Here is an 11,498-nt window from a genome sequence, read left to right as displayed (position 1 = left end):
TTGATGAATACGTTTTGGTGTGATGAAAAGCTCTTCTTTGCTCATTTTTGAGACCATACTTTTGAATAATTTGTACATACATTATGATACTCCTCGCTCAGGCGCCAATGGATTAATTAATTGATAAATTGAATATGTGAAATAATTATTTATTGCATTAGCATTATTGCACATGCATTTCATGGACTCAGTTAGTCGTAATCTGATCGGTCAGTTGCAATTGCAGCTGTCGTCAGTCATTTGTTGTAGCGTAGCAAGTATGTATCTAGTATTGTGCATAACTCCTCACAGCCAGCTGCAGGACTGGGTCGCGTCGAGTCAAGTATCAACTGAAGTCAAGTCAATATACTCCGTAACTACTACCTAGACCTGCACATGCTTCATCTCGCACGGTTCACCCTTCATCCCAAGCTGGTCCCCTGCTTCGACACCGCGGCAGCGATCCTGCCCATAAAGAGGGTCGCGGGCCGATCTCTTAATCCGCCCCTTAACCAACCAATTCCTCAACCAGATCAACCCCCACGTAACGAGGAAGATGACCAAGATCGCAGCAAGGATACCAAAGCAATACCCCGTTACGAGCGACGATCCATTGGTCTTGATATCGAGGAAACTGTAGGCGTAAAAGCCCTCGGTGTGGACCGTGATGTACGCGACACAGAGATAGAGCAGCAGGAAGAGGATGAGGAACGGGATGTAGATCCAGGGGTGTGGGGCTGTAGTCGCGAGGGCGATTTCGAGAATGGCGTAGAGCGAATTAAGGCCGTGCTGGGAAATCTGTGTAACCATGTTGCGCATTAGGGCTGTTTTTAGCACGAAAGATTGGAATGTGGGGGTGGTGCTGGTGGTGTCGCAATCAAGTGCGACGTGCGCTCAGACCATCCGCCTTGCACATGGCAATCCCATGGCAATCCCATGACAGGGCTGTGGCAAGGCTGCATGGATGGAAGAGACGAGAGAAGAAAGAAAAAACGTACATTCGACCAGCCCGTAAATGCTTCCTTATAGAATGGCGGCTTGAAGAGGATAATCCAAAAGACCAGTGTAACGAGTGGTGGATAAACGGTGATAGTTGTGTAAAGAATGCCATGCATAGCACGCAGAGCTCGCGGCCAGCGGTTGAAGAGTAGCGAGCGCCCAGTTTGAGCGTAGCAAGCAGTATGAATAGCGGCGAAGAGGGTATAGAAGCCCAATCCCCAGTAAGTTAACCAGGTGAAGAAGCTAAAGGACTGGCCGATAGCGTCGCGGTCACCATGGGTACCATCCCAGCCCCAGATGAAGAAGATCGAGACAAAGATATAGGTTGATATGAGGGCGCGCAGGCTGGCGAGGAGGGTGGGAGAGAGGAGCCAGCTCGTTTCATAGTAGTGGAGGTTGTCGTGAGCTGGATCGACACCGAAGAGGGTCGACAATGGAATGCGACGCATCGTGAGATACTAGTGAAATGAGATGAGAGATCTGCGATTTACACACCAGCCTGGAGAGGCAGATCTGTGAAAATCTTTTTGCGTGGGGCCAACACGATGCGATCGTGGGTTCTTAAAGCGGCCGACTCTCGTAGCTGCGACGGAAATGGATGGGCACGCGACTCATCAACTCGACTTGGCTCAACTCGACATTTAAGTAACAAGGGAAAAATCGAACTCGGCAAGGCAGAGAAGAATTAGACCGACGGAATTTGGCGAAATTTGGCCTTTTCGCCCGCAGCTAGGCTGAATAGACTACATGTGAACATGTCGGCTTACGTTGCCTGCTCGAGAGGGAGAGGTAAGCGAGGCCACTGGCAGTGGCAGTCATGTAGCCCACTTGGGTTGCTGCAAAAGCAGACTAACCGATCCGAGGTAGCAATGGGGTTAGTGTGATGATTCATACATTGCACTAGGAGGAATAAGGACTAGGTTATGGTCATGGGCCATACTAGGTAGATGAATCAAAGTTGAAGATCGCTGTGAAGTACATAGCGTGAAGTACATCCTAGGATAGTGTGACGTATACTCTATATCAGGATGCTAGTATAAACACGATAGAGATAGAGTATGGACGAACGGACCCCACCAGAAAAGGCAGGATCAAACCGCTCTGCAGCCAAAATAAGAAACTGCTCCACTGCCTCTCCACTGGAGGGATTTGATTGGTGAACCAAGAATAATGAAACAGCGTGGGGATACTACTATTTGTAGCATGGAGTACCCTCCCATCTTCTACTATGTATCTCTATAGTGTAGTATAGTTAAGTGTTGTAGAGTATAGTATAATATACTCTACAAATACATCACTGGATACATCACTTTAATTATAATCTGGGGTATACTATAATAATAGTACGTATGCTTGTACACTAGTGCACTAAATTCCTCATTTTGGTGGTGATTAGGTGATCCGGCTTGGCATCTTGGCCCCCCCCTGAAGTCACGGGATCCCCCCCGTGACACTGGCACTGACACTGGCACCGCTCACTATGGACGTTCCACTGCCACGACAATAAAATCCCCAAGTGGAGCTGTTTACCATTGCGATCGTCAGGGCCTCGCCCGTTTCGCTCCTTTCTTCCTTTCTGTTTTGTTGGGCTGCCTCTGCCTCTCTGCCTCTGACGCATGTCAACTTGACTTCTTCATCCTTCTCTGAAAGGGCTGTCTTTCCTTTGGCCTCTGTCGCCCCCCCCGCCCATCACCCCCATACATACCATCCATCCAATCTACTATACCCCCCCCCATCACCAATCTCCCCTCAACCTTCGTATCGCTCATCTTTGAACCCAAATGTCCCCCCGCCCGAGACTGAGACATTCGCCCCGACTCTGAACGACTAGAGTGTTTGGACCCCTGTGACGTTTCGCTTCATCTCACCTCGCCTATACCATACCAGCCACATTGAACGATTGATCTTGTCCGTATTTACCCCTGGAGACAAAGAAAGGTCGTGGTTCAACCATCCCCCCTCTCCTTCTTCCTCCCAACCCCCCTCCCCACCATGGCGGCGTGGCCCCCTCGAAATCTAGAGGAATGTCGCTCCAACTCCCACGATACCCTCCGAAGTGGCATGCCCTCTCCGCGCATCGAACATTATGACGGCGAGGTCCCCCCCCCGCCCTCTCCCCCCCTAGATGCCTTCGCCGCCCAGGGCCGATTCCTGGCCCGCCAACTCGACGAATCCCGCCGAGGTGACCGTCGCATGAGCCGTCTGCCCCCTTCCAGTGTCGCCCGCTCCCTTTCCCATGGCCGACCGGGATACTTCCGAGGACGCTCAAGCGAGGGCGAGGGTCAAACTCTCACCCGAAGACCAACGCAGAAGAATATCGTTCCAGAGGTCGAGGAACCGAAATACCGCCCAATCTCCGAACACCCCCGATTTAGTTCTGTCTCGCATGCGAGTAGCAATACCGAAGTCCAAGATGACCATTCTACCCCTCGGAGTACAATGCTACGAACTAGCAGCAATGGATACGACATACCACGAGCAGAGTCCCCCGAAGAGGATGCATCGCTCGCCGGTGATACTCCCCCCCGTGGGAGTCGCATTCACCAATCCCTCACGCGATAACTCAACCGACTCGGTGTCTTCATCACGACTTCACATCCCTCGAACCTTGGCTCCGCCCCATTCCCCGAACTCGCGGCCTTCCAGTAGTACACGGGTCGGTCATCCGGAGAGAGAGAGCTCGGATGATGATTATAGCAGCTCCAATGCGGGCTCTACTTTTTCGAAGCCGCGAAAGCTGTCTTCTGGAAGTGCTGTTTCGCTGCCATATTCACCCATGTCCACATTCCCTGCTCGGGTACACCCTCGATCGCCCTCATTGAGCTCCGAAACCTCAAATAGTTATCTGCCCCGGCCGTCGTTCAACTTCTCCCGTCCTCTCAGTCGATCAAGTACCAGCCTCTCTGCCCCTGGTCCGTCAGCTACCTCAGAACCAACGTCGGTCCCTCAGGGCCACCAGCCAAGGCATATGCACCGCTCGAGCAAGCCAACGCCGATCCTTTTACCCTTGGCTACCGATGCGATGGGGAATTTAATCGAAGGCGAACCGTCGTCTGCCGTCTCCTCGTATACCTACGCTAAGTATGATCTCCCGCGAGGACGGGGTTTGTCTAGAGACTCGGTGATTTTTGCAGGCTTGCAAACACCGCATTTTGAGTGGAACGAGCCCTTGTTCGAAAATTCCCCGCCTCGCCATTCGGAAGAGATACCGCGCCTCGCTCGCACTCCACCCCCTACTGCGCGTCAGGAAGTGGAAAACTCGCCCAAGCCTCGTTCAATGCACGAAGTGCCTGCTACGCAAATCAAACAAGCTCCGCCTGTTCTGGCCTCGCCACCAAGGCCTCCACCGACAGCAGCAGCAGTCGCCCCGCCAGTCACTCCACCCCGGCGGTCCGCGGAGGAGGTCGTTAAGTCGAAGAGCAATGAAAAGGATGATACTATTTCATCTGCCGATTCGGCAAGCACTACGCGCCCACAGACCGCCAATACTCAGGCTAGTCCGGCCACTCTCACAGCTGACGACCATGTTTCAATGGGTATCGATCTGCATGAAAAGGGATCCTTGAACGAATCCACCTATCATATGCGGATAGCTGCGAAGCAAAACCATCCTACCGGTATGCTGCTCTACGCCTTGGCTTGCCGTCATGGCTGGGGTATGCGATCCAACCAACAAGAAGGAGTGCGATGGTTACGCAAGGCCGTGGACTCGGTTGGATTGGAAATGTTGGAGAATCCCGATGCCCCTGGCGCATCCAAAGCCAAGGAGCTACAGAAGGCGTATCGGGCCCAATTTGCTCTGAGCATCTATGAACTTGGCGTCAGTTATCTCAATGGCTGGGGTATTCACCAGGATAAAGGCCTGGCTCTTCGGTGCTTTGAGATCGCCGGACAATGGGGTGATGTCGATGCCATGGCTGAGGCTGGATTTTGCTATGCAGAGGGTGTTGGCTGCAAGAAGGATATGAAGAAAGCAGCACGGTTCTACCGCCAGGCCGAGGACAACGGCATGAGCATGGTTGGAAATAGTTGGTATGTACTCATCCGAACATCAATACCCCTTCCCCCTCAACACCTCGACTAACCCCTCACAGGATCTACAAGGACAAATATATGGCCGAAGACAAATCCAACAGCCGCTCTCGTGGGCGCACTGTTAGCAGCGACAAGAAGCCGCGCAGTAAATCACGGACCCGCAGCATCTTCCAGCGGAAGAAGTCTGCGGCAGAGGCATAGACTGTCTCACTTGCACAAATGTTACTGATGTTCGCCTTTTGTATCATTTTTATGGGCGTCCGTCTGGACTGTTCCACCTCCATCTTGCATCCCAAAGCGATGTTGTTTTGGAGCGTTTTGAGCCGATTCCTCATAAATTACGTTTATGACCTTCTCCTATTTCTCGGAGGGGTCAGTTTCATTTCTTCCACTCCTTTCTGGTTTTCAACCGCCCACATTTTCCATTACGTTCCATCATTCATCACTTTCATCACTTTTTCATCACTTTTCCTTCTTCCAGTCATTCTGCACCTTTACCAAAGCCGCCTGGGCAGCTATTTTCGAGCCACGTTGGCCGGACTTTGTCTCCAGCCACCTGCCTCGCAGGCCTAATACTTCAATTCTTCGTGGATACCCTCTGCCTTTATTTCTTTTCAATTTCCCCACTTCCTGTGGCATATTTTTGATCTTTATTCCTTACCTCCCTCTTCGCTTTCCCCCTTTGACCATTTTCGTTTCTTGGCCATATTCCTACGGGGCTGATCTCCCATTTCCGTGAACATCTCTTTCACTTGTGACATTTACGTTTTTTATTTTTTTTTTTCCCTCTTGATCATTTCCCGGCAGACACTTTGGTGAATCGCGCGACGATTCGCGATGAATTCATGACACAAATCGGCCGCGGTGTGGATATTTGCATAGGGCATTGTGTAGCATGTGACGATCTATCTAATCGACCAACTACTTTATCGTGCTTCAGCTGGGCCCCCTTGGCAATTGGCCCCTCTTTAATCCTTGTAGTTCATCCCGTTTAGCTCCTGCGTATAATTAATCAATCGATACGGCGAACCAGAACCTTCCCCACTTCCTTATGAAAGCAGCGGAGGTTTGCCCTAACTGGCCCGAGGGTCATCTCTTTGAACGCCACGACGGGGATTCTTCCCACTGCGGTACTCGGTGCTCACTTGACCAGACATCGCCAGGCATTGCTAGCTTTTACGCAGATTGGCTGTTCGGCCTTGGCGGAACGCCTCCGGTGCAGCTAGTCTCACTGACAACCAATGAGGACAGCAGGAACCCAAGGGACCCCGGATAGTCGGTGCAACGGTAGATTCGCCTTCCAGCGAGAATCCCTGGACTGGGCCTTGTTCCACAGTCCAGACAACGGGCTTTCCCGTGGCGCACATTATTGCTGCACCTGCATATGATCCTGAGCGGCTTACAATTAGCAGTTGATACTATTTCACCTCATCTCTCACCTTCCTCAACAACCTCGGTTTCCTCCATTATCTCTCCTCATCCCGTCCCTCCCTTTCCCCCCGAAGATAGAAATAGAGAAACTCAATCTGAAACGTCCTAGCGCTGTCAGGACCGCACGACGATCAGTCGATCAAAGAGGACACCCGCACAATCCAGGAACCGCCCCGCTCGGAATCCGGAGTCCCCAGAAGTCCCCAGAAGTCCCCAGAAAAAAAAAAGGGACTATCACCAGACCTTTTCGGGGGAGGGGCAAATGCCAAAAGAGTTGAAAGCGAAACAAAGCCAAAGAACCTTGGCTCTATCGGTTCGTACCCACTCCGCTTGGTCCTCCTCTGCAAATGCGTGGGGAAGGGTTTCTTCGTACATTGTATGACATGTGAATGCTTGGAAATAAGTTGAACAGTGTACTATTCCTCTTTTTGCCTCATTCTAGTTCTAGTCTATACTCGTCCCTAGTACTAGCACCGGCCTACCCCGAATGCGTCCTTAGCGAGAAAGACTTATCTACCTAAAGTACTACTAACTACTAGTAGTACCCTATTTTTATTCTCCCTTTTAATATAAAGTAAACCCTCGCCCTCGAGAGATCCGGAGTCACCGGATTCAGGTTCCTGAAGCAGCCTATTTTGCTCTTTTTTGCTTTTTCTTTTTGTGTCACTCGTTTTGCACTTTTTGCACTCAACTTCTCTTTTACTTTCCTGGATACCCCGAGGATTGATTCAAGTCAATTCTTGTTCTTGTTCACTACCGTCGGTGAACACTAACAATCACGGTGGTCCACCTATCTTAGGTACAGGCTTCAACCCTCATCATGTCCGATACAAAAGCCGAAGCCACCGGCGTGGAAACCGCCGGTTTTTCCCCGCCAGCGAAACGTAGCTTCGGTTCGCGAGTCGGTGCTCATTTCAAGAAGTGGTGGTGGGTGCATCTGATCGTGTTTGTGATTGTGGTACTCGTCGTCGCACTGCCAGTGTAAGTGCCCGTGGTCTTCCAGATGGCCAGCAAAGACCTAACTACTAACCTGTCATATACAGCATCTTCGTGGGGTACCCCAAGATCGCCCAGCACGATGTCAACGACTCCACCCTCAATATCACCGAGATGGTGATCGGCGATCCAACCCCGGATTCCTTCCAACTCAACCAAACCCAAGTCATTGGCTCCCACAGCTCTTACCACCCCGAGATCTACGCCTTTGATGCCGCTGTCTCACTGGCCGGTGCCGCGGCCGCCTTCGCCACTGTGCGCGTGCCGGGAGTCAAGTCCAAGGACGGCGCCGTGGTGGAGGTTGCCCAGAAAGTCGATTTGTCCGATGCCGATGCCTTTGGCGACTATGCCAAAGCCGTGATGCTGAACGAGGAGGTCTCGCTGAATATCTATGGCAAGCCTGGGTTAAAGGAGGGGTCGCTGCCGAAGACTACGGTGACATATGACAAGACTGTTACCATGAAGGGTAAGCCATTGCGCCATTCCTGTTGTGAAAGAAGAGATGTGACCCTGATTGGACCGAGTTATACTAATCACATTCCCGTCTTTCCAGGTCTGAACAAACTCACGGGCTTCGACGTGACCGACTTCCACATCCTTCTCAAGCCAGAGAACGGCCGCAACATGAAGGGAACAGTCTACATCCCCAATCCCTCCGTCATGACAATCACCATGGTGCGTCGGAAACAAGAAAACCCACCCGCCCACCCATCCATCCAATGACCCCCACTAACTCAATCAACAGGGAAACCTCACATTGGACCTCTCCGTCGCCGGAAGCCCCATGGGTCAATCCTACCTGGACAACCTAGTTCTCAAACCAGGAAACAACACCATCCCAATGACATCAACCGTCAACCAAAGCGCCATAATCAGCATGTTTACAGCCAAAAACAACCCATACAAAGACGGACTCGTGCCATTCGACATCACCGGCAACTCGAGCTACTACAACGGCAAGGAACTGCCTTATTTCACCAAGGCGCTCAGCGCGAATAATTTGACTGTGCATTTGAATGTGACCAAGGCTCTTGCGGAGATTGGTCTGACTAATTTGTAATTTGTGATGTGATGTGATCTGATGTTTGTCCCTCATGTGTCTGTTTCATCTACTTCGCTTTTTATTTCATTTTCAGTGGTTCTGAATTTTGTCCAATGTCAACTTGAACTTGAAGGATACTACGTGTTGAAGTTTCTGAATGATGCTGTGTGGTTGGCGGTTCGTAGATTATTTCAAGTTTGTTTATGAATAATGTACTAGTACCATTTAATGACCAGTTGATTCCAATCAAGATATACCCACCTAACTTATCCCATCAAATTATTCTATCGCTCGGGTGGAAAATAGCTCAGGGGCGATGGGCTATAGTGATCCAACAGAACTGCGCCGCAGCTTCGAGTCTGCGAGTTTGTTAAATATATACTCACTTAACAAGGCAATCAACTACTCTCTATCAATAGATTTAGTGTGTGCCATTTTCGCCAATGAGACAAGTTTCATCATAAAGGCGTGTGTAAAGTGAAAAGGCGGGAAAAAGTTCCCATCTTCGTCCGTCTGCCGAGCCGGCGCGAATATCCCGGCTATCTCTTCGATGATCTGGATATCGCGCATGAAAGTCTCTGCAGCGGGGAGCATTATGAGGAAGCGGAAGAGCGTGATGACGGCTGTGAGGACGAATTGTGCGTGGATCCTAGGTATTGAGTTAGATTGAGGAGGTTTTATACACCAATAGGATAGGTGCGTGTGCATGTACTCACCAAAATGTGTGGTAATTGATGTAATGCCTCACACGGCCGACATAAATTAACGTTGACCTCGCCGATTCGTAACAAATTTCCTCGCTGGAGGCTAGTAGTGACCGAGACTTTGACGAAAGGGTTTCTTGGGTGGTACTACTTGCACCGTGGATCTTACCTAAACAATAGTAGTACTCCAAGTGCACGCTCACACCTCGAATACTGAGATCATGGAAGAGGTAATCCGGTGCATCTTCTGTTGCGAATGAATCTGGCCGGAATTCTGCTGGGTATTCCGATTTAATGTCACTAAGCTCGTGGTCCAATTCGCGAATATGTTGTAATCGCTGCGTTTCGGAGTATGCCTTGCTCTGGACGGAGTAGAGAAGTCGGTAGATCCTCGATTTGATCAAGACGAGGCGGAGATCGGTTGGGTAGAGAAGCTCCTTGGAGGAGAGTGGTTTGAAGTAGAAATGCTTTGCGGATGATGTGAGTACGTATGACGGAGGTAGGTCTAAGTCGCAGTCTGCTTCGTTGATGAGGGGTGGTTGGGACTTGCGGCTGGCGAATTCGCGGTCCATGCCGTAGGCAAGCCAGAAGAGGGCTCGAAGGTGATTACTTTGCTGAGGTTTGATGTTTGTTTCGGAGGCGGGTCGCATCCTGTGGGCTTCTAGATTGTACAGTGCTTGGATCGCAATTCCAAGGAGCATTTCGGCGTACTGAGGCTGTCCGAGGGGGCAGATGAAGATTGCCTATTGACGTTTGAAAAGGGGATTCGTCAGTAAATGTGGAAGAACGGAGATTTCAGGATCTTACTATCATCATGATTGCCTCTACAGTTCTCGTATCGGCTGGCTCTGTGATTATCCCCGGAACAAGCGAGAGAGCTGCATGTGCATAAGCGTCTGGGTCTGCATCGCGAAACATAGGATCATGCCGATGCATCTGTGTGATATTCGCCGTGAAAGCAGCCAGACAGGCACGGTAAGCCGCGCGGGATGTCTTGGGATGATTGAGCACATCGGCCTTGACGAGGACCCCCAGAGCTTCGGCATCTGCAAAGGGGAATAGAGAGTAAAGACCGGCCTTGGTGTAGTATGTCACACATTGCTGTACCAAGGAGTTCGATGGCCATTTGATCGATGCTGATCGCCTGGCACCTTTCAGACCTTGTGCAATGAGTGGTTGCATCAATTCATTCAAGAAGTCGTCTAGATCGAAAGTGCTGCCTGTTCGCTGAAAGATGTTTGAGTAAAATGCCGCTCTCGTCGTTGACAGTGGGTTGCCGAGTCCACAGTATGCAATATGCCATCGGAATGACGCCAGTGCCGTATCGAGACAGTGGGTGTCGGTGACCAGACTGATTGCAGGGGAGTCTTGCGGAGCAAGATTCTGAGGCGCTGGAGAAACAGTCCCGCTGAGTGAAGCGGCTGACGATTCATTATTTCCCCCAGGGGTAGATTGGGCTGCAGCCAATACTTCCTCTAGTTGCTGGACTCGGGCTTGACTATCAGCCAGCTCCCTAGAGGAACCAATTAGCAAGAATGTGTAGTAAGAGTCGCTCCAATGATCAGCCTCACTGCCGAAGCCCCTTCCGCTTCTGCACCAGCTGCGGGGTGAAAACACAAGGTAGGCCGGCCAATTGGCATGTCTCACACGCCGGGGTGGCTCTATCACAGCGGATCTGAGAGTAAACGAATACGCAGTCAGCACATTGTACAAGAGCTCAATATGCAGGTGGGTCGATTGTGTAATATCGAAGGATTATGGTACCTTTCGGAGTCGACATAGATCACAGGCACTCCGCATGGTGAGTTATCCAATATAAACTGGGTCCTTGATTGTATAATCCGGCCAAAACGAGGCACATCGCGAAGAATGGTGGTTGAGGTGGCAGCGGGTCTTCAAGCTGCAATCGGCCGGTCTCTGTGGAGCCAAGACCGCCAAGCCTTTCCAGTGGGGTGATGAGTCAGCGGAGACGACTGCTCCGAGGAAATCGACAGACTGTACATACTCCGTAAAGGAGTAGGTATGGTTATTAACCTGTGCCCAGTAATGAGTATTTCTGCTCCACTGTGCTCTTGCCAAGGGCTGGGATCTGCAGGAAGCCTCCCCCTCCGAGCTTCCACGCAAGCTGGCCGGGCTGGAGACTTGGCAGCGGCTGAAGTATAGACGCGATCACTAGGAGAATTATTCAAGAGTATTAGTATTCAGGAATGATGTGATACGAAATGAACGAGGCCTGAAGATTGAAGAGTATTTATGAAGAGATTACCTTGAGCCCATCCAATCCCATTGTACTAATACTCTTTTTCTCCGGA

At 50.8% G+C, this 11,498-nt stretch overlaps 5 protein-coding genes across 5 annotated transcripts; 2 read left to right on the top strand and 3 right to left on the bottom strand.

The window, feature by feature from the left end:
- Nucleotides 1-363: 363 nt before the first annotated feature.
- Nucleotides 364-1,427, bottom strand: N7481_004770 (uncharacterized protein; the record flags this gene model as incomplete). The annotated part of the gene is made up of 2 exons (XM_057263989.1): nt 364-777; nt 978-1,427. 2 exons carry the CDS (start codon nt 1,425-1,427, stop codon nt 364-366), a joined length of 864 nt encoding a protein of 287 aa, XP_057125650.1.
- Nucleotides 1,428-2,970: 1,543 nt separating this feature from the next.
- N7481_004769 (tetratricopeptide repeat protein) lies at nt 2,971-5,214 on the top strand (the record flags this gene model as incomplete). The annotated part of the gene is made up of 3 exons (XM_057263988.1): nt 2,971-3,370; nt 3,435-5,010; nt 5,073-5,214. 3 exons carry the CDS (start codon nt 2,971-2,973, stop codon nt 5,212-5,214), a joined length of 2,118 nt encoding a protein of 705 aa, XP_057125649.1.
- A 968-nt stretch (nt 5,215-6,182) lies between these two features.
- On the bottom strand, nt 6,183-6,480 carry N7481_004768 (uncharacterized protein; the record flags this gene model as incomplete). Its single annotated transcript, XM_057263987.1, has 2 exons — nt 6,183-6,403; nt 6,453-6,480. 2 exons carry the CDS (start codon nt 6,478-6,480, stop codon nt 6,183-6,185), a joined length of 249 nt encoding a protein of 82 aa, XP_057125648.1.
- Nucleotides 6,481-7,264: 784 nt separating this feature from the next.
- Nucleotides 7,265-8,500, top strand: N7481_004767 (DUF3712 domain-containing protein; the record flags this gene model as incomplete). The annotated part of the gene is made up of 4 exons (XM_057263986.1): nt 7,265-7,425; nt 7,488-7,906; nt 7,994-8,115; nt 8,186-8,500. 4 exons carry the CDS (start codon nt 7,265-7,267, stop codon nt 8,498-8,500), a joined length of 1,017 nt encoding a protein of 338 aa, XP_057125647.1.
- A 384-nt stretch (nt 8,501-8,884) lies between these two features.
- N7481_004766 (transcriptional regulator family TF) lies at nt 8,885-10,986 on the bottom strand (the record flags this gene model as incomplete). Its single annotated transcript, XM_057263985.1, has 5 exons — nt 8,885-9,131; nt 9,199-9,929; nt 9,994-10,699; nt 10,758-10,861; nt 10,951-10,986. The coding sequence occupies 5 exons, from the start codon at nt 10,984-10,986 to the stop codon at nt 8,885-8,887; spliced, it is 1,824 nt and encodes a 607-aa protein (XP_057125646.1).
- Between the last annotated feature and the right edge of the window lie 512 nt (nt 10,987-11,498).

This window comes from Penicillium waksmanii (genome assembly GCF_028829765.1).
Source record: "Penicillium waksmanii strain IBT 27052 chromosome Unknown utg000004l:1.0-5674109.0:1.0-5678898.0, whole genome shotgun sequence".
Classification (NCBI taxonomy): domain Eukaryota; kingdom Fungi; phylum Ascomycota; class Eurotiomycetes; order Eurotiales; family Aspergillaceae; genus Penicillium; species Penicillium waksmanii.
The sequence above is the reverse complement of the archived record's forward strand: the minus strand, read 5'-3'. Positions and strand labels throughout refer to the sequence as shown.